The sequence below is a fragment of the Neolamprologus multifasciatus genome, chromosome 1 (assembly GCF_963576455.1).
Source record: "Neolamprologus multifasciatus chromosome 1, fNeoMul1.2, whole genome shotgun sequence".
Taxonomy (NCBI): domain Eukaryota; kingdom Metazoa; phylum Chordata; class Actinopteri; order Cichliformes; family Cichlidae; genus Neolamprologus; species Neolamprologus multifasciatus.
Genome location: NC_140439.1, coordinates 29534460 through 29561596, shown reverse-complemented (window position 1 = coordinate 29561596; position 27137 = coordinate 29534460). Strand labels below are relative to the sequence as shown.

Below are 27137 nucleotides of genomic sequence, written 5' to 3'. Positions count from 1 at the left end.
TAACAAATCTTTAAGGCACTGACAAATGAATTATCAACTATTCATAAACCCATAAGTTACAACTCATTTATAATGTGCTACAAGCTAAAAATACAAAGGTTTTGAAGTCCAGCATGACATGTTGAGAAATTATTTTTCTCAACCTAACCTTACCATATTACATTAACTATTACAAAACAAAAGCAAACTAAGAGTACTCATAGTTATGACTCATTACAAATTAGTACCAACAAATTCTTGCTATTTTTTAGGGTTTGCAATTCTTACCCTGAACATAATGGAAATGTACTTTAAGTAAATGATCTCTTTTTTAAAAATATATTTTTCAACATAACTTTACATTTAAATCTCCTTTTTTAAAAAAAAAAAATATAACTTTCTCTCTTTAATCCTCTTCCACCACATGACAGCATAACTGTTGACTGTGACCAATGTAGCTGCTTCTCCCACCTTTTGATTTCCTACTCCATCAGTGGTCTGTATCCCCCCTGTTGGCCAGTCACACTGACTTCTCTGCGGGAAGGCCGAAGCCATTAAGCAGCCAACACACTCTGCTGCGTCTCCCTGTTTAATTGCCTGATAGGGCCTGTGATATTTTTATCAGCCACCCTGCGGCGGATGGCTGCCAGGAGAGGAAGTGTGTGTGTGCGCATATGTGTGTGTGTGTGTGTTCATGCATGTGTGTCTTTACGTGTCATGCCTGGGTACACCTCTGACAAGAGAGCTGCCTGCTTGCTGCAGGAAACCCTGTGCTTCTGTGCACCTGCATATCAAAATATGTGACATAGCGCAAAGCATCCATACCGAAATACAGCGTTGACTTTGATGCCTCATCATCACTGTGCATCATGATAATGAACCATATCTCCAGGAATTTGGAGCTTTGTTTGTTTTTTTATTGATAAATATTTTCCATCATACACTATGCTGTTGTTCCTTCTCAGTATGAAATTGGAGTATGTTTTTATAGCACTGCAAGGTGAAAAATTGTTCTAAATAAAATGTTAGATGGAGTTATGGCACCAGGCTGCTATCAATATCTCATATGTTGCTTTCTTGCCAAGCGACTTAAAATATAGATATACAAGTTATCCTTGCCCTTGCACTTTCTCTCTGTTTCTCTCTCTCTCCCTCACACACACACACACACACACACACACACACACACACACACACACACACACACACACACACACACACACACACACGCACGCACACACGCAGAGGTACTTCCCTGCTGGCTGTTAGGTTTATTAACTGCATGCTTGTTCACAGTAATAGTGATTTAGGGCTTTGGAGGGAGAGATGGGGGAGGTGGGGGGGTGGGGGTGGGGTTAGAGAGAGAGCAAAAGAGACAGCACATGATCCTTATTGGAGCTTCAGAGCCTAGTAACTACCGTCCAACAAAAACCAGGGGAAAACCAATTCTCTCATTTTTCCAGCTGAGTTTTTTGGAGGGGGATTAGGAGGTGGATTTCACCGTGCTGATATCTCTTTGAGCACAAGCTCAACCTTCTGTGGGAATTTTGGAATTCACTCTGCAACTGCCTCCATGTGGTTTTAGACAATTCACTGTGGTCACTGATTGCTTGGAGCTCTTCACTCACACAGTCTCACACAGCAAGCACACTGAAGCCCACTAAAGTCTTGTTGAAACCAGAAATGTATTTTTGAAGAAAGTAACACATTTCATTTCAGTTATTTTTAAATTTCTCATCTGACAGCATTAGTAATAAGGTGAAGCAAATTAATTACTGTCAACAAAATAATTATGGGATTTTAATAATAATAATAATGGATTGCATTAATATAGCGCTTTTCGAGACCCTCAAAGCGCTTTACAATTCCACTATTCATTCACTCTCACATTCACACACTGGTGGAGGCAAGCTATAGTTGTAGCCACAGCTGCCCTGGGGCAACCTTCCGATTACAAGACGAACTGCCAACTAGTCTAAAAATCAAAGAAATGAACTACCTATTTGCATTGGTGGGTGGTTCACTTGTATTAAATTAAATCTACAACATAAAACAAGGAAGTAAATACTGCACTCACAAATTTTTAAAGGTTTACTAAAAGGTAAATAACACTACAGACATTGTTGGGGGACAGCATGCTAATTCAAATCATGAACTTTGTGGTGCTCTTAAAGTGATGTGACCATTGTGTGGTTCATTTTATCAAGATATGATCCATTTCTTTCAACATTGGGAAAATTACTTTTTTACAGCAGTTAAAAATGAAGTTAAACACAACAAACATGTAACAAATAGCTTAAAGCAGCAGAATGGTATGTAGCTCAGCAAAACAGTATACAGTTTGACCAAACAAATATGTGAAATAGGTTAATCAATTTAAATAAAAATGAAGTAATAATGTGATGTGGAACAAAATAAAGAATTTCAAAAAGAAAACAAAAACAAAGTTAAATGGCTTAATAAGTGTTGTAAAAACAGCATTTAAAAATATCAGTAGAAAGTGTGATGCAACAACACGGGTTAGTGTCAAGTTTTGTGAAAACACACTGTTAAAATTAAATAGATGCATAATGGCAGATGTATTGTTGCATGAGGTATAAAACGTTTCTTGTATCTGTCCTTGTCACAGCTTAGCTGAATCAGCCGGTAAAGTGGTGCAAATGTTGGATAACAGTTTGCTCAGTGACCACCGCAGCTTCAAACGTGTTTCATCGCAGATAGTTCTCAAGACTTCATTCTCTGAAAACCAAACTCACTGACAGGAAACAAACCCTGGCCCTATATTAAACAGAATGCCCTTAGCTAGTCAAAGCACTACGTTGGCACCCTGTGTCTAGTTAGCTGTAAAAAATAAAAAATAAAATCAAGCTATTGTATTTAGCTAAGGCAGCTTCACAGTCCAATGTAGTGGTAATGCAGCAGTTAGCACTGTTGAATTACAGCGAGAAGGTCCTGGGTTTTCAGTCCATGCTGGGACCTTTCATTGTGAAGTATCCATGTTTTCCCTGGGTACTCCAGCTTCCTCCCACAATCCAATGACATTCACGGGGTTAGGTTAACTGTTGATTCTAAATTATTTGTTGGTATGACTGGCTGTCTGTCTCTATTTTGTTATCTCTGTAACAGATTGGTAAGCTGTCCAGGGTGCACCCTGCCACTTGCCCTGTCATAGGGTGCAGGCTCCCCCTGAGCCTGAATTGGATAAGTGGATGAAAATGGATGGATGGTAACCTAAAATCTCAGGGCTTCCCATTTTATTCAATTGATATTGAATTATAAATGAGGTAATAGCTAGGAAAGAGGAAAACTAGAGGTCAAGAAAGAAAAACATTTAAGACTTGTGACTTTAACAATCATTACTAATTATCTAGATAACTGTCTAGATGTGTTTTGGTTGACGGGTTAAAGAAATTTAAAAAAAGAAGAAAAAATTGGATTTAAAATAAGGCTGTTCTGTAGTAGACAAAACATTTTTTGTCTCCTTGTCTGTATCATATAAACCTGAAGTAGTCACCCTGGGCGCAGATACACTCCATTGACTCCATTGATCACCCATCGCCTCACCAAGTCTTTTCTTTCCACCTCACGTCCTCCTCCTTCCTGCTCTATCTCTGCTCTGGGTTCTCTCCATCATCCCCTCCTGTAGCCCTCTTATCACCCACAAAGCACACACATTTGCACATACTGGCATATGTACAGCCTTTGTGTCCTGGCACACAAGAATGCACACACTCATAGACACAGCCAGAGAGGCACAGTCACACATTTAAGCACACACACAAACACACACAAGATAATTTCCCCCACTCCTCCCTCCTGTTATTTTTTGCTCTATTTTGCTCTGGGTGAGTTGGCGCCATACTGTAACTGTCGATTGAACCCACTGCTGTGAGCTATGTGGTTACAAACCTACACAGACAAATTCAGGCAATATAAATCTTGCACATTTTGCAAATAAAAATGATTCCCTGTGACACACCTGAGGAGGAAACATCAAAGCTCAGAAGGATCCTTTTCTTTTAATGAAAGTGAGTCATCCTTTACACAGCTGGTATTTGCTTCCTTCATGTCATATAAAGACACAATAGCCTCTGTAGAACCTGCTTTTTGATGCATGCAGAATCGGTTTTGAAAGAAACAAACAAACACACAAAAAGGCAGTGCATAAGTTATTTCAGCAAATAGTACAAAACAGGATTGTTTGCTGTAGGAATTATAACTCCAAACTGTAGTTAATAGTCAAGTGCAAACAACAAAAGGAAACTGAAAAACAGTAAATTCTGGTCCTGGACAAATACCTTATCAAATTGTTTGTGTTGTTAAAACTAACCAACTCATATAAGATCCTAAAAGTGCATATTTACAGCACTTTTTTTGTTTTAAATGAGTGAAAGCTGTTGCGCTTTCCTCGGTTTTTGTGAAGTGTAGCTCTTCTCTGTTGACAACAGACTGACATAAATGGCACAACTTTGCAGTGCTGACAGGCAGAAGGAGAGAATCACCAAATGCCTGAATGATCCTCTCATCTCCTAGAGCGGTATGCGACTTGATTCTTTCTGAAGCCATATTGGCAATAGCACAGAAATCATTTCAAAGTGTCCTTTGCAGACGGCAGCCAAAAGAGGACCAGACCTGGTCGATAGGAATGTCAATTAATAAGTAGGCATAATAATTTGACTCTGAAGCCATTGTAATAAACTTGGTTAACTTTGCGCACAGAATCTTTACCCACCTCTCATTCTTTTGTCTTGCCTCCGTTGCTTTTTTTCTCACCAGCCCATTTTCTTTCGCCATCACGGCCCTCTTTTTGTGAATGTGCCATCAATTGTTCAGCAGTCTTTTAAGCCTCGCAGTGAGATCTATTTCTGATTCTTGGGTGGCCAGTGACAGAGTTTTTTTTTTTTTTAAGTTTCATAACAAAAAATAACTCATTCAACACAGGGCCTTTCATGCTTCAGTGGTACTAAAGGTAGCAATCACAGTTGATTTAGATATCAGTGAATGCTGGTATATGTAACAGCTCTCCTGGGTTGTACGACATAACAATACAGGCCACTTAACAAAAGGAGGATGATTGTGATGTTGGCTTTGACTCGTTCACCATGTGTGTCCCATCTGTTACCTGACAAATGAGAAACATGTTCATGAATCTGTGGCTCGTCCCTATAACATGGCTACCTCACGAGAGGATAGACCCCCACCAATAGCCAAGACATTCATTTGCAGGTGAGATGAAGGATGGAGGTCAGTAGGGTCAGTGTGACATTTAGAACATTCACTTGCTTGAAATTGCTCCTCTTCTGTGTTCCTCTCAAGGAGTGATTTGACAAACCGGCTCTTCTGCAAAATTATAATTATGGCTGTCAGTAATGACACTTCAAACTATCTTAATTATTCTGAACAATGGCAAGTCATGAACTGGTGTAATTAAGCCTTTCTAAATACATATGGTGGATAATTTGATCCTGGCTTCCCCAACTGTTCTACTTGAGTCTCACATCAAGATGACTTTGAGACACAATATGTTGTTCTGCTAAAATTTATCAGATGACATTTTGGTTTCCATAGTAACAAGAAAATGAAATCTATACGCATACATAAGGGCCACGTTTTTAAGATTTCTCTCAGGGGTGGAATGGGAGCCATTGCAGAACATAAACCTACCAAAGCACGCAAGAGTCAAGATGTTCTATTCTGAAGCCTGAAGATGGTTTAGTACCTGGCCATTTACAGTTTCAATTTAAACATATAGCCAATGGTATTGTTACTGTGGTCTTTTTTTTCTCCTTAGTTCAAAGCCTGAACCTGGCAGCGAAATGCTCAAGGGCACAGGCTGATATGATAAACAGGGAACAGTAGTTTGCAGGCTTGGGGGTTGGGCTTTCTGCTTTTTACAGTTTACCCTTGCCCTATGAAAAGTGAGCAATGGCAAAGCAAGGGATGGTCCGTCTACATAGCCAAGGGGAGGAAGAGGGACGTGAGGAAGGGAGTCCCCCACCCCCATCAAGATTCACTGGGGAATAAGGAGACAGATGAGGAGGAAGTGGAGGAGGATAGTGTTGCAGAGATCACCAGTCATGGAGGATTATAAATGATAAATATAAGGAAATAGTATTTTCCTCTCTTTCAAATGAGTTCCTCTGGGTTTCTTTTTAAACCATTATTTTTAGAATAGACAGGGGATTTATAAAATATGCAAGAGTCATCCACTGAACAACATTCCATGCTAATATAGCCAGATATTTCTGGTTTCTTTGTTAAATCCTGTGTGTGTTGTCGAGTTGAAATATCAGCTTATTGTTCCACATTTCAAAAACCACTGCTAAGCATCCCTCTCCTTTAAATTGAAAGCCAAAAATATCTACTAAAATATTTTACTGTCATGCGAGCAATCAGTTAAGCGGGGTAGGGGTCATACTTTGGAAATAGGAGATACCACATTTTGGAATTAATCTCTGCAATTCAATCTCAAGGACTGATTCAATAAACAGTATTTAAACAATTTATGAGCATTGCAAGATGGACTTAAGCCCTCGTAGTCAGAAATAGGCAGCTAACTCTGAGAGTGTCTAGAGAGGGGATTGGCTGTGCTTAGAAACAGACATTTAGGACAGACGGTTAGCAGATGGCAGGGTGACAACTTGAGCTAATGGTTCTTGTGTTGACATGGCTCAAGGCAGCACATCATCACACCAAAGTCCAACTCTCTTAGTTTCGATTAACACTCATCAGATGACCTGGAAAATGTTCAAAGCACTTGAATATTATTTTACATATTCCAGTGTAATTTATGCATGCAACATTAAAAGCCAGGAAAAATAAAATTGTGTTTAACACAATACAAGAATACCATTGTTACAAAGTAAAAACTAAAAGTATATCTTTACTTAAAAGTAGCGAATACCCTAAAAGAGTCTTAATACTGAAGAATTAATATATTTTAAAGCTATTGTTACCTAACGAGCTTTCTTGCAGCTAATTTAGAAATGCAGTTTACTTTTTTCCATCGTTTGGATAGAAAGTTATCAAAGTCTGTGAGTCAATAATTCATCTCCACATTCACCGTTGTGCTAATTAAGTTTCACATGTCTTCTTCTGATGATGAAAAGCAATAGCCGACATACAGAGATCATATTATCACCTTTTTATTTTTAATACAAACACAAGCAGACTTTGCTCAACACTTTTCTCCACCTTTAAGTAGGGCACATATATCCCATTTCTGACCATAATGATACTGTAGGAGCATAATGAAGGAGTAAGCAGCAGACTGTTTTTTTTTTTTAAGTTGGGTGATGGGGGTCAGGGGTTGTGATTGTGGTGGTGGGGGCATAATTGGCAGAGCAAGAGGTTGAGAGAGGACATCAGGTTGGCAACCTGTGGCCATCCTTCTGATGTTATCCATGCGTATGCTTTCATGAACCTAATCCCAAGAGGCATAAACAAGCACACACACACACACACACACACACACACACACACACAGATACACAGAGTCACACACGTGCATGAGTACACACATCAGCACTGACACAAAAAGAAAACTTTCAGCCATGCGCATCAAAAGCTGGAGCATTGCAAAGTTGGCATTTGGACAGTATTTGCGAACAAACTGGCAGATGTCAAAAGGCTTTGACGGTAGGGTTTTAGCGGGGGGAAAAGCACTAATACGGATATGCTGTAGTTACTGTGTGTGTTTTTGAGTGCTGTGAGTCCTGGGCTGCCAAAAGCTATAGTCCCAAGCCAGCATGCTTGAGCATAATGCCGCAGTAGAGCATGAGCGTGAGAAGATATGGAAAGTAAAACTGTTCTCCTTCTCAGAAACAAACAAACAAGTTTGTTGGGTTTGGAAAAACTTAAAAAAAAAAAGATCTTTAAATGATAACACAGTTCTTGTGATATAGAAAGTGAGTTTTAGATTAAATGTTGTTGCACAGACTCTAGATGTTCAGGGCGCTCAAGTTTCATCCTTATGACCATCTGATATCGACCCTAATCCCCATGTCTTTCACACATGCCACTATTAAAATGTTTTTAATTTATGTAAAAATCAAGATATGTGTTCTCTCTATTTCAGCACCAATGTCAATTTGAAAAGGGCTATCTGGCAAAAGAGGAAAAGAACTCAAGACAGATTTGTATACATTGCTTTAACTCTCAGGCTTGCAGGGTAATGGTAGGATTAATTACTGTTGAGTTTGACCCAAGGAGAACTAGAGCAGATTATCCCAGATACTGCAGAGGAAGGCATTAGCGTTGTCTCTTCCCTCCATGATAGCAGAGTGACAGCCACCTCAACCGCTTGGATGCCACTATGCCCTCACTGATTTGGGCCATTGCACAAAATCACACAGCGATAGCATACAGCGGGCTCACGTGGCAACGGCAGCTACGCGGCATTTACACCCCGCAAAAGTGTGCGTTTTTGTCTCCATTGGATGCCAAGCATAAGCCAGCTCTTTCCTCTCACCAGGCAGGCGTCAGAAGAGGAGAATAATGTGTAATTACAATAGACACTCTAAAACAAAGCCCTTCACTTTCGATGAGTTCCTCTTCTAGAAGGGAAGGTTACCTCAAGGGGGAATTCTAATGAAGCAGATGGCTGAGAGCTCACAGGGGCAGACGCCGACTGCCCTCCTTTTTACAGTCTGCCAACATTTTCAGGATTCTGAGGAGCTTCACCTGTCTCTTGACCGTTCTTTGTGTGCATCCGAGTGAAAGTGTGTGTGTGTGAAAGGCTTTTGCTTATTGACACATCTCACAAGAAGGAGGGAAAAAATAGCTGCTAAGGGATTTTGCGAATTACAATTGGGAGCATGCTGCATGTAATACACAAAAAGAGATATACAGAGAGGAAAAAAACACTCAAAGCAGGTGTTCCTTATATTTTATTCTATACCGTTTTATTTCATCCAGTATATGTGCTTATCAACAGTTCACTCCTTTCACCGCCACACAATCTGCAAGCCACGGCTACTGTACGTGTGCTTGCTGTGTGGGTCAGCGCAATGTCCCGTAGCTACCTTTCACACCATACATTTACAGTTCCCAGTTCCCTTATTGCTTTTTTTCATAGTTCCCATGTTAAATGCAGAACGAAAAAGATATCCGTTGATCAATAGCAAAGCGATCAAAATACTGTCCTCCTCAAAAGGTTGTTAGTCCTCATAAGAAGTGTTGAATCAGTCACTGCCTTCGTGAAACAAAAAGGTTGAGCCTTCAGATAGAAAGACTTCGTCTGCAGCGTCGTGTAACGAAAATGTCCCACTCCTGCGCTGTACCAAAGTGTAGAGCTTATACAATGCAAAATTCCTTAAAAATCATGGACAGGTTATGAACTCTGTACAAACACACAGTTTGGTGAACATTGCTTATCATAATCTGGCTTGGAGTTGACATTACTTATTAAGTAGTCTAAAATAAATACAGAAATATAAATAGGTCCTATGGAAATAGCTGTATAACTAAGTAACTTGTCAACGTCATGATGCCAACATTAGATTAAATGGAGTTATAGTACTTCCACAAATGAAAGACAGCTTTAAGAGGCAGATTTTTCTTTTCTTTTCTTTTCTTTCTTTCTTTCTTTTTTTTTTTTTAAATCTAAACCCTCGTCTCTCCAAATAGAATATAAATGTGCCCTTTTCTGTTTTGCCCACATTAATCCAGGGAGGAGCAGGCTCACCTTTGGCTTCAACACAGGATTTTCTGATGAGCTGCAACTAACAGAGAAACATATGCGACACATATTTTCCAAATCTAAGCTTCTAATTTGTATATTGTTGCATTACAGAAACAAGTCATATTTTGCAGATGAATCCCTTTTAAAACTGCCTGAAAGAGTGTTTTTGTACCGACAGCTACAAAGGTCTCCTGCCAGGTCGCTGTACTGCGGCATTACCCTACAGGATCTTTCAGGTAATCTGTAGGTGCGTTAACCTATACGCACCCTGCTGTTCCTAAAACTTATAGTTCCTTTATTTCTTCTCACTAGAGAAGCAGCAAATGAGGTCAGTTTTATTAGATGCTACAATAAACAACTTCATATATATATATATATAACATCATATATAGCCATCTTGCTATCATATCAAATGACTCCGTGCTACCCTGTCCTTTCAAACACCTGATTCTGGTGCTGGTGTGTGAAATATGATGAGCATTTATGGAAAGGTAGAAGGAATCTGCAGTCATGAATGAATAACGAGGGCCTTGGAAAAAAAAACATAGTTCCTTTCTTTCCCTCGAGAAATTGCAGGTTCAATTCTGCTGCTGCTACATCTAATCCTCAATCACAGCAAATGATTTCATTAGTGTGCATTTCTTATTCACCAACCCATATTCATGGCCAGCACAAAGGGAGAAGTAGGCTGAGATTAACCAGTGGAATTGGAAATCCACCAAACAGAATCTGAGGTTGCTGCTGAACAGAAGCAAATATGAATTGTAAATGGTACAGAGATGCCGTGTGGAACTCCACCAAAGCTGGAGGTAAGAGAGGCGCAACTTACAAATCTGCTGGCCACTCTTCACAGCACATCTACTGTAAATAAGCAGACCAAGCTATGAAGATTTTTGTGTCAATAAAGTATTAAACATGTTTGTGCTATTTTATATTTATTATTGTGTTGACCTGCCCAAATTGTGTAGATGGAAATTAGCTAGTGGTTAAATCTGATGCAATTCCACTCTTCTCCTATGAGACTATTTTTTTGCATTGTGCATTTGTACATTATGCTACAGAAAAACATTTTAGATGAAACCCTCCCTATAAAGACCAGGTATCCCTGACCTAGATTTGATTAAGTTATTCAGCATGAAAACAGACACGTCATGCGCTTTTGTACTGTTTCCTCTATACAGATTTCTGAAAAACTAGCTCCAAGAGTTTGTACAGAAAGATGGCAGATGTTGTGATGCTTCAGCTGCCCCTTCATTGCTGTTTTCTCTATTGCTCTCAAACAGCCATTTTCTTCCCATGTTTGGATGGGTGACACAGGGAGACATAATGAAAATAGGTCTCTGCATGAGCGAGTGAGTCACCGTTGTTTTTCTTTATTCGCCTCAAACGACACAAAGTTTCAAAGCCTTCTAATCTAATTCCCAGATGATTCCTCTAAGAAAAAAATAATAAAAACACTGCCTCTATACTACACTATGCTACAGATGCAGCAAAAAGTCTAGCAAGATGGAAACAGAAAATCCCCTTGAAGAATAAACATCGCTGTCAGGTGAAAATCTTGTTACTCCAGTTTTGGGTATTTTCATATCTTTAGTCTGAATGAAGGATTAGATGAATGAAGCTAAACATATTTTGTGACCATAAGGATAATGAACTTCCTTGTAATTTACATTACATAATTCAAGCCAGAAGATGATTAATCAATAGCTAATTTTCTTTTACTTCACAGTAATCAGCAGTTTTCAAACCAACTTTAAAAGACTCAGTTAAAAACAAACCCAGACTCTTCTTTAACCAGTTATCTGTGATAATGGAACAGACTGAGTTAGCCAATTTGTCAGTCCCTCCACAGTGTTTACCTCTCCATACAATCTAGGACCCATGTCCCACTCATGTCTGACAGCACCTCTGGTTATCAACTCTGCCTTGTAACTGAGGGGCACACTGTCTTGCATGTGCACTCACTCACACCACTCAAAACTTTCTCTCATTTTCTCCTAATCAATGCTGAAAAACATCCACTAGCGCTCTACAATCACAAAGTGGGGGCAATATGCCACAGGTAACCCATCAACATGAGTACCACATGGGGTGCCTGTCGGACTACTTGTCTTCCCTGTGGCTAAGTGTCCAACTATGTCATTCCTGCAGTGCATCAATGCCGCCTCACATCTACACCTTTGTCTTGCAGGCAGGCTTCAAACTATCCTCCAACTCTATACCTTAATAAGGTCATATTGTGAGAGAAAATGGGGAACTTTTTCCTGATGTTGGAGGCACAGTAGCCTGTCTGACTTTATGATGGAAACAGGTACAGAACAATTGTGGTTTTAAATGCCTACACAATCAGACAATCAATATCCCCGATGTGAAACATTTCTGTGTCTTTATTATTGTGATTTTGTCCCAGAGCTCTGTTTCCTTTACCCCATGAGCCATGAAGCCAACATAAATGTTTTAGAGCCGTTCAGATAGCTGTTTACTGCTAATGAAAAAAAGGTGTTAGATGTGGGAGAGGTGAACAAAGCACTGCTATAACCATTAGTAACCCAGTCTGTCTGTCTAGAGCAAGAAGACTCTTATTTTTTAACATTAAAAAAATTCATTATATTGGTTTAAATACATTAACGCTACGTTCTCTGTGATGCCCCTCCCCAGTCTGTCTCTATCTAACACAATATCACTCGATTATATTCCACATTTACTAGCCCCAAAGTCCCTTTGGGCTGATGATGGAAAAATATTCATTGGTCATAGTGTTTCCCATAATTCTTAAGAGGTTATAGATAAGTGAAACACATACATACTCAGTGAATGCTTATAACAGCATACTTGCAAAATAATAAAATAATAATAACAATAACTTGTTCTAATATTGTGAGTCAAACACAAAAAGAAATGTGCTTAATTCCTAATTATAAAAGTGGTTAAAACTGCTGTGGCTGGGCAGGTTGGTCATAAAATTTGCTCAACATTTTCAACAACATGAAATGTAATTTTTTTTAAATTGGAAATCCAAAATAGTTAATTTTTTTGGAAAATGAGAATACGATCTAATGGACATGAGCATGTCAGTAAATGTGCATTTGTGCAACTGCGTGTCATGCAATGTGTACTGCTATACATTATTAGGATAACTTTACATGACTGTAATGAGAGGAGGGCATGGTAGCTTTGTATGTGCGTGACTCCTGGATAGTATTTGAGGGTTAAGGGATTACAGACATGTCTTGTTAAATTAGACTGCAGTGGCTGACTGCTGTGACTTAGTTAAGGACTCAGCTGTCTCGGTGGAACCTGGGTCTGCCTTTGTGATGAGCTACGGACAAACATGTAGAAACATATCACTGATCCTCACCTTTGAGAGTTTCATGATACCTTACTCTGCTGTGTATATAGTTTTTAACCACTTGAAGGCTACCTTTAGTGCCAACAGATTTTGAAAGCGTACTTTTATTCAAACAGACTCTGATACGTGCTTATTGACTGAACACTAGTAAAAAAAATCTGAATTATCTAAACGTTATTTATTATAGATGATCATGTGAAAAGTAACAATATCCCATTATACTTTTTAAAAATGTTTTCAACAAGCAAAATACTGTTGCTTTTTGAGACGCTGCTTAATAATAATTCTAATAAATAAAATAAAATTGAGGCATTTAATTGCCATTTTCTCAGCCATTTCATTTAAATAAAATAAACAAAGAAAAATAAGAATAATAAATCAAAAATTTGAAAAAAGTAAGTACATCACTTATGTACCCTTCAAATCCATGAAATGGGAATCAGGTGTTCCGGATAATTACAAACTCTTTAGGAAGTAACAGGTTGAAATTGTCTCACTTAAACCTGTGACATAAGATCCGGTGTTCATTTACTTTTCATGCGTGTAGTGTTGTTGTGTCAATATCGGAAAAGCTCTCTAAGAGCTCTAAGAAATATTGTAAAAATTTCCAAAACAATCTGAAATAAATAATTCCACTGTAAGCTAAATTACTCATAAGTAATAATATACTTTAAATGACTACTAATTTGTCCATTAATTGTTCCCCAGAAAATTCAACCAATCAGCAGATCATTTGATGCAGATATCATCAAAGGATCTGCAGTTAGCTTTGTTATCTGCTGGTGTCTGCTCGGCCGGAAGCCACTAAGTAAGATACGAAACCCAAGTTGCTCTCTGATACATCGATCATCATGCTTGTAAAGTGCTTGTGTGTGAATGGGGGAATGAGACATGTTGTATAAAGCTCAGCTGGAGTAAAAAAACTGTATGCAAAAAAATTATTTATTTCCCAATTACCATAATTTGTCCTTTATCAAACTCAGTCAAATCCTTATGCTTGCTGATTTTTCCTGCTTCTGAACTTTGAGGACAACATTTTCATTTGCTTCCTAATATAGCCCACCCACTAATGCACTTCATCTGTCAGTATGTCACAATGTTATTGTCTGTTTAGTGTATATGCAAAGACCAGGCCTTTTGGAACAATGTGCTCAGGAAAAGAGAAATCAAATATTATTCTTTTTGTAATAATATTAATACGCATGTTTGACACAGATCAGAATCAAGTTTTCAGGAACAAAAAAACCTTATATCATTATTGTCAGTGAATGAATCACCAAATTGTGTGTTTAGAGGGAATTTGCTGCCTGACTGCAGATTTTACAGTCATTCATCCCACTATGAATTCTGCATTATATTGAAGAGTGCCTAAAGACAATGAAAGGCTGTCTGTAGTTTCACACTAGTAGTATGCACACTAGTAGATGCACCAAGGAATGGCTCAAATAAAGAAAAAGGGGTAGTTATGGAATGGCTTAGTCATAGCTCAGATTTGAATCCCGTTGAAAGATTGGGAGTGAAATAGGAAGCAGATAGAAGAAAAACATCAAACATCTTGAAATTAATAGAATTTTATGTTATTTATGCTTAAAATTACTTTAAAAAAGTGCAAAATGGCTTTAGAATTGTACTTACTTTTTCCACAAGACTATTACATCAACTGACACATTTGTTGAATAAATAATTGCAAACGTACATAAGCAGACTTTTGATCCTATTTGATGCACTAAGAGCCAGGTCCTGTTAATCAAATGTATTTGATTAATGCATCATATAAGTATGACCACCTTTACAACAGCACAAGTTTTAGCAGTTTCCTGGTCTTCATTCAGGTGTGTGTTAACACAATGCTACAGTCTTCGCAGGAATGGATGTCCTATTAAATTCACCCCAAGGACAGGCCTTGGAACGTTCAGAGAAGCTGACAAAAAATACAAAAATAAAACAAGAGCTGCAGCTCAGACTCTACAGGCCTCAGTTAGCATGTCAAATGTCAAGGTTTATGACAGTACAATTGGAAGGGTTGCCAGGAGAAAGCCTCTTCCCTCTACAAAGAACATGGCAACACAAAACGTAAGACTTCTGGAACAATGTCCTTGAAGAACAAAAAACACCACAGTGGAGATGTTTACCTATAATGCACAGCACCACGTTTGGTGAAAACCAAACACAGCATATCAGCTCAAACATGTCATACCAACTGTCAAGCATAGTTGTGGAGGGGTGACTTGCATTTGTTTTGCTACCTACAGCAGACCTGGGCACCTTGCAGTTATTGAATTGACTATGAACTCATCTGTGGACCAAAGTATTTTAGAGGCAAATGTGAAACCATCTGTCCAACAGCTAAAACTTGGCTAAAACTGGGTCATGTAACAGGACAATAATCTCAAACACAGCAGCAAATCTACAACAGAATGACCGAAAAACAAAAGAATCAAGGTGTTTCAATGGTGTGGTCAAAATCCATACTTCAACCTGGTTGAAATGCTGTGTCTTAGGATGAATGCTCACAAACCTTAATGAACTGTAGCAACATTGCAAAGAGGAGTGGGCCAAATTTCCTCTATAACGAAGTGAGAGACCGATAAATTCATGTGGAAAATGATTACTTCAGGTTGCTGATAAAAGCTGCTGATTCCACAAGCTATTAAATCATGGGGTGTACTCGTTTTCACATGACTCTCTCTCTTATATATATATATATATATATATATATATATATATATATATATATATATATATATATATATGTATGTGCGTGTGTGTGTGTCAAAATCTCTCTTATTTTTACTTGTTAATTAATCTATGTATTGGAGATTATATTGCAATTGTACAATTTTTCTCAGGTTTACTTTGGCAATGTAGTTGTGCATCAATACTTTAAGGAACACATGCAGAGGAGTAATCTGTTTTGGAGAACTTAACTGAGTAACACATCCAATAACCTCACAAACAATTTAGCAAGTACTTATTCTGTGTCTTGGTAAAGGACACTTTGGCAGTAGAAATGGCTGCTGCTGCTGCTGCTGCTGCTGGAAACATCTGTCAAAGATATTGAATCCATGACCTCTTCAGTGGTGGAACAGTCTCTTAACCCCCTGGAGCATTGTGCCTTCAGTTAATCTACAATAGCAAAAGTACTTACTTACATTCAACTTCATCTCCAACTCAGCACTAGCTTTCAAAAATGTCTTTGCTGAAAGCATATAACAACTAAAATAGAAGTAATTAAATATCAAGGTGTATTCTAGTTTCCAGCATTTTTCAAATACTTCAGATTGTGTACTGAATATACTGTTTTTCCTACATGAAAGTCTAGTTTGTGGGATACATCTGGCTATTTTTTTACTTTAAATTGTTTGCGTGCTACACAGTGCATCATACACGCTAATGGAAGTCCTAGTTTTTGTGTAAAAAGGCTCTGATGATCATTCTAGGAAAAAGTTTTGCTTTGCATCTGACTGTTCCACTGATTCACACATATTAGCACTAACACTCACACATTAACAGTTGCTCACAGTCAGGGGAAAAAATATGCTTTCACATGCTTTCTATACACATTAGCAACATGAGCTTGGAAGACAAAGTGAGCTTGTTAGGACATGATTGAGGACTCTGCAGAAAGCCAGTCACTCCCATACTGTTACGTCTCAATATTTAGACGGAGGGGAGCTTGCTGAACCCCTGTACCCCTGCTTCAAAAACAGTAGTAATTTGAGAAAGTGGTATAAAACAAGGATAATGGATCAAGAAGAGGTGAAGTATTATCCCACAGGAAAAGTCTTTTTGGTTTCCTAAAATCTCTTCTCCATCCCTCAAGGTTTTGAAAAGATTATACAGAGAATAAATAAGTACAATCTAATAGATACATTTAAGGATCAACAATATGTGATCCTAAATGAGATAATACAAGAGTCAGTCTGTCTCAAAGCATGTTTTTTCGCTAAAAATTTAGATAATTTTTAAACACACACACGCAAAAAAAAGAAAGAAAGAAAAAACATTGATACATGCAGGTGTTAGTGCATAGGTTCCTGCAGAAAACGAGTATTATTGGGTAGTCCATTGAATCACCTAAACATCACAACATGAATTTGGCATAGTTATAGAAATAAATAAAATGACTGTCTTTTAAATGGAGATCATTTTCACACCCTCCTAGTCCCTTGATTAACTTATCAGTTAAATATAATTCTATCTATATACACAGTATCAATGAATAATAAAAGGAAAAAGCATAAATCAAACAAAGTGTACTATAGAGCTCTGAGTTGCCCTATGAAGTGTCTTTTAAATCACAGTAAATGTAAAATCTTGGTAAAATTAAAGTGAAAAATAGTCTGAAGACAGAAAAGAATGCCACAAATGGAGATCATTTGTGTTTTAGTTCAAAGGAGCACAGGAGGGTGTGATCAATCCTCACAAATTTGAAGGGAGTTTAGAGCGGACAGACTGAGGTTCTAGATCAGATGAAAAGGCAGCAGAGTCCCTCCGTAAAGACAAGGCTGGCGAGGCCCCGGAGGAATAAGTCTGGTGAGGGTGCCCCGGAGACATCTGGATTGGAGGAGTCATGTGCCCTGGCACTGAGCTACAGGGTTTGGGTACAAGAGTAGGAGAGGAAAATGGAGAAGGGTAATACCCAGTTTCTATTGAAGAGCAAGGAGTTTGGTGGCTTAAGACCTGGGCCACCTCCTGGGGCAGGGATGAATGGGAGCTAGATAAAAGCTTTAGGTCCTCAGAAAAACGTCCCAGAGGGGAATCTCTTCCTGTACTTTGTGGCTGGCTTGGAAGCTGTGAAGGAAAACAAGTTTGAGGCATGAGCAAAGAACTGTGGGATCCTGTGACACTAGAAGGGTCACTGTAGTGGAAAGTCCTGCCTGCCACGGGGCTTTGAACAGTGGGACTGGGTGCGACCGGAGTAAGGCAGGGCGAGGCGTTTGCTGAACCATACTGGGCCAGAGAAGCCAATGCAGACCTTTCCAGTGACATCTGGTGAGGTAAGCAGCCAGACTGGAGGCCTGCCAGGCTAGAATGGCTGAGGGAAGATGGGGAGCCCTCAGCAGGCTGCTGACTGTGCTGTCCTCTACCAGAGGATGGGGAACCTTGTGGAGGGGACTGGAAAAGGTTTAATCCACTGGTAGTCCTGCCTCCTCCAGCAAACTGCTGCAGAGGAGCCACCTGAGGAGGCTTGGCAGGTGGTTGGTTTTGGGGAAGCTGACCAGATAGAGAATTATTAGATATAGGGCTCTGACAGCGAGAGGAACTAATAAGCCCAGAAGTAATTCCTCCAAGAGAACAAGCTGTAGATCCTGCTATATGGCTTCCAATTGTGCCACTTACTGCTCTGCCTATATGTCCTCCAGCCACTCCTCCTACTGTCCCACTTGAACCTCCTCCTAAATGGCTAGTTGTTGATCCACCAGAAGTCCTCCCCATTGATCCCCCAGAATTTCCTTGTGTTGAATCACAAGAAAATCCTCCAAATGTTCCCCCTGAGGCTCCACCATAAACCAGTCCCACTGATCCATCAGAAGCCCGTCCCAGTGATCCTCCAGTGGTAGTCACTGCCAGTGATTCTCCAGAAGTTCCACTGACTGACCCCCCGGAAGCTATTACCAGTGATCCTCTGGAAGTCCCCCCAATTGATCTCTTTGCCGTATCAGTTATGGGCCCACATGTATTGGGTACCACCAATCCACCTGATAACCTGCTACAAACAGTTTCCACTGCTCCCTCAGATACTCCTACATTGGTTTCTCCTGAGATCCCTCCTACTGATCCACCATTAGCTCCTCCCAACCCAGAGTGCCCACCAGAAGTCACTTCTAACAACCCAGTTGTATAGTCCTCTCCCACCCAGGAAGTGTCCCCACCAGTGGCCCCTTCCACAAAACCTCCAACTGCTCCACCTAAAGACCACCCCGTAGCACCACCACAAGCTCCAGCTAAACTTCCACTTAGTCCTGACCCTGTGCTTCCACCTATAGATCCTTGGTGAAAGAGGTTTGAGAGAGGTGGTGTACCAGAGCGGAAGGATTTTTGATTTTGTGGTAGAGGGTGCAGCTGGGCCGTACTAGATGAAGGTGAACCAGCAGATGAAAACTGACCAAACGGGAACACGGAGGTTCCTCCTCCACTGGACCCAGACCCGCAAGGTCCGCATTGTATTCCGCTACCTGAAGCATGCTGGCTTGAACTAGTTGCCCCTGAACCTGATGTAATTTGCTGGGCCCGGAAAGACGCCAGCAATGGCATGTCTATCCCAGTTTGCAGCTTAGAAGGTGTGCTAGAAGGAGAGTCCCCAGCAGAGCCAGGTGATGTGGATGAAGGAACAAATGTGTGAAACTTTTTATGTCGACTAGGAGGGTCCTTCAGGGAACCGAGGACAGAAACTGGAGGTCTGAAGAGCGTTGGTGGGAGGTGGGGGTGGTGTGTCAGGGCTATGGCTACAGAGGTGGTGGCAGCTGCTGCCTGGAGAGGTGCTTGGATGAGTGGGGCCCAGATCACAGGGGTAGGTGAGGGCGGTGTCTGTGGTGGAGCGTTCTGCATGAGGTGGGCACAGTGGGCCATGTCCCTGTCATGCTGCACAATCTGCTGGATGATCTCATTCTCCTGGTAGTTGAGTTCACCAGAGCTGAGGTCGTGTTGCACCTTGTGCTGCAGGATGGAGTTTTTCTTGCCTTTAAGAGCGCATGTCCATGCACACACAAAGACAGACACACAGAAAACAAGAGTGAAAAGTAAGAGAAGAAAGATTATTCCAACAACCCTTTCTAAAAGAAGAAGCCAGCATAATAACAGGTATGAATGAAAAGGATAAACATTAGATTAGCTTTTAGTGTGATTCCATAGGTAAAAAGGGGAAATCGTAATACAAAATAAACACTGTAAAAAAGAAAAAAGAAAAAAAGTCAATAAACCTGGAGGTATCCCTCTCAGAGGGAGTGTGTAATTGATTCGTTTTTGTTTTGCGGTTGTTAGCATTCTAGTGTCCATAGTTTTCAAGATATCATTTTCAAATTTTGTGTGACGGTAGATACCAATAACAGCTCGAGCTGAGTTAACTGTGATGAAAATCAGGTCAAGGTCAAGGTCACACCAAATGTGAAAATTAATAAAAACATTTTTTTTACTGGATTCCCTTAAAACGTCACAATAATATACTAGGCCTTGGGGGACATGAGTGCCTAGGTTGGCTAAGCATTTGACCTTCACTGTTAGAGCCCGAGGCTAAAGTTGACCTTGAAACTTTTTTTCCAGAAACCATACCAGGTTACATATCATACAATCCTGATCAAAATTTTAAGACCGCTTGAAAAATGGCAAAACATCATATTTTGCATGTTTAAGCCTGTTTCAGTTTAAGCGCTGTTTTCAATAAATTGCATGTTTAAATTTTTTTTTGTCTCACTCCCATTTCTTCTTGTTGCATTTTGAAGCTCTACTTGGAACCTTGTTAAGATCCAAACACGCAAAATATGATTTTATTTTTTTTTGCCATTTTTCAAGTGGTTTTAAACTTTTGATTGGGACTGTATGAAAGAGCATGAGGAGAACACATATTTTATTTTTTTTAAATATTATGTCCTAAGGCATCACAATGATGCCATAACAGGCTAACTATACAGCCTTTATTAAAGTCCTTGCCCTTCGGAGGGAGTTGTGCTCTCTGAGTGCTCTTGTTCTAAAATGCAACATCTATGCAACAAAAGATTTTATGTGGAAAAAATATTAATACTAAATCTGAAATTCCATTTTAGAATAACAATTATCCTGTGTTCATTTGTTCATTTGTTTATTTAACTATTGTTTACTAAAGCTTTTTCACTCTGGTAATGTATGTACTTTGAAGTACCTGTGAGGTGTGCACAAGGTCAAAGAAATAAGGTGAGTGTCATTATGGCAGGCATATCAACTGCTAAACTATCCTCTTAACAAAATGTGCACAGTCTGGATGCTAGAGTCCATTAGTCATTGTTCAGTGGCTGCGCTAGCAGTGATAGGGTTAATTCACATGACTGCCATTTTCAATTTGGTGTTAACAAAAGGCTGTGAAATCTGATGATACTGCACATGCTATAAGCCCCAGATCAATCTGTCCAATTTTCTGTTATGACTGGTGTCAGATTACTTGAGCTTTTTCTGTGACGTATCGGAACTATTTTAGCCAGCCTGACCTTGCACCTCTTGACCTTTTATCACCTGCACACTTCAAATCAGATTGTGCCAAGTCCATCAAGAGAATAATTAATTTGCAGATTTCACCTGTTTCAGTTACTTTATTAGGAAACATGGTGTACATAGGCATCAAGCCCAGGAGAAGGGATGGACACAAGAGACCATTTCACAGAAACATTACTATCAGCCCACCACATCTTTTTCAAAGCAGCCATTTTCTACAAAGAGACCCCCTAAAGCATTTTCGCTATCTACCATTCTAAACATAGCTGAGGATAAAACAGCATGCAGCGAAGGCTGAGTGATGATACAGGCATGCGTTTCATTGTGAATTTTTCATCTGCCTAGGCTGAGCCTGGGAACAGTGATGGATATGGAGAGAATATCAATTGTATGCGTAAGAGAAGTCACACAGGGATTTTAAAACCGGAGCTCTATCTGCATGTTTATATGCAGATGACTTTGAAAGTAATTTCAGTCACTGAGTATCACTGAGAACAGTTTTAAACCCCCTAAGTTTTGTCTAAGAGCTCCAGTTCTGGTTTGAAAATGTTTGCTCTCTTGATGGAAAATGCCATCAAATCTCACTAAATGAAAATATGTAGTACTGGTTTGCACTTTGGCTTAAATGGATGAGACTGGATGTGATTTCAGTCATAAAATGGTATTTTCTCACCAATACGGTCCAGCCGGTCCAGAGCAACAGTCTCAAAGGCCCTTCTCATCATAGGATATTCCTCCAGTACCTCATTGAAGTTGTCAACAGACAGTGAGTACAAGCGGCAGTACGTGTCAGCTCGGACACTGGCTGTCCTTCTGCCCCGTGTTAGCAAACAAATCTCTGTAAGAAAACACAACAGATAAGACATGAGTGTTTTCTGGTGTTTAAAGCTGGAGGTCACCTGCAATATAACCAGAATTTTAAAAAATGTATACCCACGGAAGTAGTACTTTTTACTAAAGGCTAAACTAGTGCCAGATGCTTAATTATTATCAAATTACAAACACAATTTCAACTAAATAAAACCTTTCTGAAGAGATTCTGATCCAGCGTATTTCACAGCCAAAATCATCAAAATGATTCAATGTATGTTCAAGTTTAAATATATTTATATATTGTATCTTTTTTTTTTTACAAGCCATCCTCTCTACATAAAATACACTTATTTAAAAAAGTAAACAAAAAGGTATTCTTAGTTTTTTAAACAAAAAAAAGATATTTATTATTTTCTGAAGTATATAATTTCATGACTTTCATGTTTTTTACCTGATAATACAGCATGTAAACTGTAACATATAATTTAACAGAAAATATTTTCCTGTTTTAGCAAAAATCACTTTGTGCAGCAGTGCAACACTTATTTTTTTTCACATGTCTGCCAGCCCTTATCTGCCAGAAGTACTCAGGAAAACTAATGCTTCATTTACTACTGTACAGTTCTAATACACAGTCCCGTGTGTGGGTACAACTATGTCTCTGCTGCATGCAGATCTTGTTTATTTAAGTGGAATATGGCTGTGGAAGAGTTTGAATTTGCAAATAATCATATATGTGCATCTGGGCTGCACAAACGCATGTTAATATAGCGTGCTATATGTGTGTTTAATCATGACAGTAAGGCAATATATGAAGACAAGATATGTGCATATAAATATGCTTATATAAAAATGATGTATACATAAGTAAAATATAGTATATTCTATAACTTTATATTACATTAACTTTGACTTTAGTACATATATATTAATAATAGTCATTTATACCATGTGATTAATAGTTTATTAATATCCTTTCTTTTAACATTTATATCATCACATCAAGCTGTCATCTCCCTTCCTGTGGTCTGTATCGCACTGCCTGTTTCTTATAAACCCAGGATCCAGCTCATTCTGACACTTATCCTCTCAATAATGCCACACTGTGCACTTTCTTTATATGAGATCAAATTGTTTAAAAAATCCCACTAGAATAGTTTGAATCTCAAATGTAAAATCTACTTTTCATGTGCTTTTATTTTATCTATTAATGTGTTAGATTTTCTTTTTGCACACATCAAAAGCCTCTTTCATCAACATGGAGAAATGACAGAGAAAAGAAAAGAAAAAATAAACAAAAAAACATGTAGATTTCTCTGTTGTGCAAGTTTTCATATGTGGCTCATTTAAAGTGAGCTGTGTGTGGGCGCATGATGTAAGATGGATGCTGTCAATGATCCAGGGCTTGTTAGAGGCTAGACACAATCAAAGCTAATCACATCAGTTTCTTTCATCCTGTTAAAATTTGTGCTCATATCAAAATATCAACAAAGCTATAATATATATATATATATATATATATATATATATATATATATATATATATATATACATATATATATATATACATATATATATATATATATATACATATATATATATATATATATACATATATACATATATACATATATATATATATATATATATATATATATATACATATATACATATATATATATATATATATATATATATATATATATATATATATATATATATATAATATTTCTACCACATCAGGTCATCAGTCATTGGAACACCACTACTGTGTCATATATATATTTTTGAGCTTTGTTAAATTTACTGCATACTAACCTAGAAAGCAGGGATAGACTAATTCGAACCTTGGCTTCGAACATTGGCAAAGTAAGGCAACACCAGGCGTACTTTAGATATTGCTTTCCTAGAGTAAAACACAACAAATAAATAAGATTCTTAATTTACTTTATTTAAATTTATAAGTAGAATCATATGAGGACAGACCAAGATAAACCAAATTAGAAAATAAACAAATGTAATGTAGTTACTCGTTTAAATTTATCTGCACTAGGCTCTTTAGGCTACTGTCTGCTGCTGTCTTATAGTTGCACTAGTTTCATCTTTCTGCATCTGCTCACCTTCATGCATTGCTTATGGAGCAGTAAAGACACAGGTAAAGTCAGATAGTGTTAACCATGTTACATTATTGTTATTACATTATCATAAGTGCAATATATATATATATATATATATATATATATATATATATATATTTTTTTTTTTTTTTTTTAACTTACTTGAGGAAGGTTGGGGTGCAGTAGCATGGAGCAAGGGTAGCATGTTGGCTGTTTACCATGATTACACAAACATTATGCAGGAGTAGGTAATGGATAGCATATGTTCATTTTATATAACATGAATAACTTAAACTTAAACAGAATGTTAAACTACAGCTTGTTAGGGAGCTCATTCTCTGGACAATACTTTCTTTAAACCTATTTTTTTTTTTAACATATTTTGGAGTCAACTTAAAAGAAATGCAGCTGTGAAGTGTAAAAGTGAGATCATTGGTCATGATATTTGAATGCAATCTATAATGTGATATCTAGAATCCCCATATATCAGTATACTTTCCTAAATGTTGCCTGTTCAAACAAGGGCAGTAGAATTTTATCACAATTTTAAAAAGAAAAGATATTTTATGAAAGTATGACTCGTGTAGCCTTGAAGAACAGATCAGAGGTTCAACATAATTTAGCTTAGAATGCCTATATATTATTCCCTATATGCTTATATATTGTCAATACAAAAATGGCAGTAAGAAACAGGGTGTTTGATCACCATAGCATTAACACTTTGAACTTCAGTTCAATTTATTGACCATGACCTTGGTGCACATAAGAGCCTAATGTTCTTTGGAGGAGATTTTATTTTCCTTTACCCTGCCCAACCCTCTTATACTGCAAACTGCAGATACAAAAACATTATTCTTATCACGTTCTGCAAAAGGAACTCATTAACCTAAAATGAAAGTCTTCATGGTGTAGCAGTTGTCAGTGACAGATATTGGTAAGCACATATAGACTATATATAAGACATATAGCACTATAGAGAGACAAATGTAGTCACTGTGACATTATCCATTTGTTAGCGAAATAAAGAAATAAAAATATATGAGTGAACAGAGCAATTTTGGCTTTTATATGACAAAAACAAACAAAAAAACAACGTAAGATGACAATGAGTTTCACAAACTACTGCGCAGAGACTGCCCTGGCTTCCATTAGGCTAAACAAGCTCTTGTATTCTTCTGGTCACTGAGTGTGAAGTGGCTATGATTGTGTGCAGTGGTTTGAAAATTGAGCCAAGGGAACTGATGAAGAGAGAATGCATGATTTGGCAGCGAAGCAAGTAAGAAATACACTGTGTACTATATATGAAACATAAAAATAACCTCATATGCAGTGTTTTACTGTTTGTGTGTGAGAGCCTGAATGGACAATAGCGAAGTTAGCAAGAGAGGAGAGTGGATGTGAACGACTGAGTAAAACAACAGTTTATATACAAATTTGCAATGCTTGTTTGCAGATGTGTTGCGAGTGTGTGCTGGCAGGGTAGTCCTGGCTATAGCTGTGCTGGGGGGGTGGGGGGGGGTGTCCATTTCTCACAGCACTGCTCCAGTAATCCCCTCTGGAGAGGAGTGTCACAGCTCTGTATTAAATCCTCTTGTTCTGTGGGTTTCTGCAGGAAGTCAGGTATTGAGGCATAGTTAGCTATCAGGCCTGTAACTGAGTTTGCTGAAAGAAAGGAAGCCAAACACAGGTTCATCTGAACTCCAAGTGTTATAAAAATAACTTAATAAATATATACATATAATAGCCACAAGATTAGTATGCTAAAGACATATACGGTACCTTGAGGGTCAGTATTAAATATTTATATGTTAGAAGCGTCTTGGGCCACTGAGAAGCTGTTTTTTGAGCCTGAGTTATGACTTTATCAAAGTCGTGGACTAATATATATCTAATATATATCTAAACCCACCATCACAGGACTGAATGACTACAGACCTGTCGCCTTGACGTCTGTGGTCATGAAATCCTTGGAACGACTGGTGTTAGCCCATCTGAAAGACATTACAGGCCACCAGCTGGACTCTCTACCGACCTGTTTGCCTAACAGGTCGGTGGATGATGCAGTGAACATGGGGCTGCATTACATCCTGGAACACCTTGACCGCCCGGGAACTTATGCCAGGGTCCTGTTTGTGGACTTTAGTTCGGCTTTTAACACCATTGTGCCTGAACTTCTCTCCTCCAAACTCTCCCAGCTCAGCGTGTCACCAGCTACCTGTCAGTGGATCACCAGCGTCCTGACAGACAGAAAGCAACAAGTGAGGCTGGGGGAGATCACCTCTGAAACTCGGTCCCTCAGTATTGGTGCCCCTCAAGGATGTGTCCTCTCACCACTACTGTTCTCCCTCTACACTAACGACTGCACCTCCAAGAACTCGGCTGTTAAACTCCTAAAGTTTGCAGATGACACCACTGTCATTGGCCTCATTCAGGATGGTGATGAGTCTGCATACCGGCAGGAAGTTGAGCGGCTGGTACTCTGGTGCAGTCAGCACAATCTGGAGCTGAACACTCTTAAAACTGTAGAGATGACAGTGGACTTCAGGAGACATCCCTCAACTCTGCTCCCCCTCACCATATCAGACAGCCCTGTGTCGACTGTGAAGATCTTCAAGTTCCTGGGTACAACCATCTCCCAGGACCTGAAGTGGGAGACCAACATCAACTCCATCCTCAAAAAGACCCAGCAGAGGATGTACTTCCTGAGACAACTGGGGAAGTACAGTCTTCCACAGGAGCTGCTGATCCAGTTCTACATTGCGGTCATTGAGTCTGTCCTGTGCTCCTCCATCACAGTCTGGTATGGAGCAGCCACTAAACAGGACAGGAGCAGACTGCAGCAGACTGTACGGGCAGCGGAAAGGATCATCGGCGCCCCCCTGCCCTCCATCCAGGATTTGTACCTCTCAAGAACCAGGAAATGGGCAGGGAAAATCATCACAGACCCCTCACACCCTGGACACAGACTTTTTGATCTGCTGCCCTCTGACAGACGGTACAGAAGCCTGCAGAC

General features: G+C 39.0%; 1 protein-coding gene across 1 annotated transcript in view; it reads right to left on the bottom strand.

Moving 5' to 3' along the window:
* Positions 1-2956: 2956 nt before the first annotated feature.
* Positions 2957-27137, bottom strand: part of hcn4 (hyperpolarization activated cyclic nucleotide-gated potassium channel 4) — an 82160-nt gene continuing 57979 nt past the window's right edge. Inside the window, exons 7-8 of the mRNA XM_085163501.1 lie at positions 21868-22032; positions 2957-19693 (exon numbers count right to left, since the gene is read on the bottom strand). Of these exons, the coding sequence (XP_085019627.1) occupies positions 17433-19693; positions 21868-22032 (2426 nt within the window). The 3' untranslated portion in view covers positions 2957-17432. The remainder of the gene's footprint in view (positions 19694-21867; positions 22033-27137) is intronic.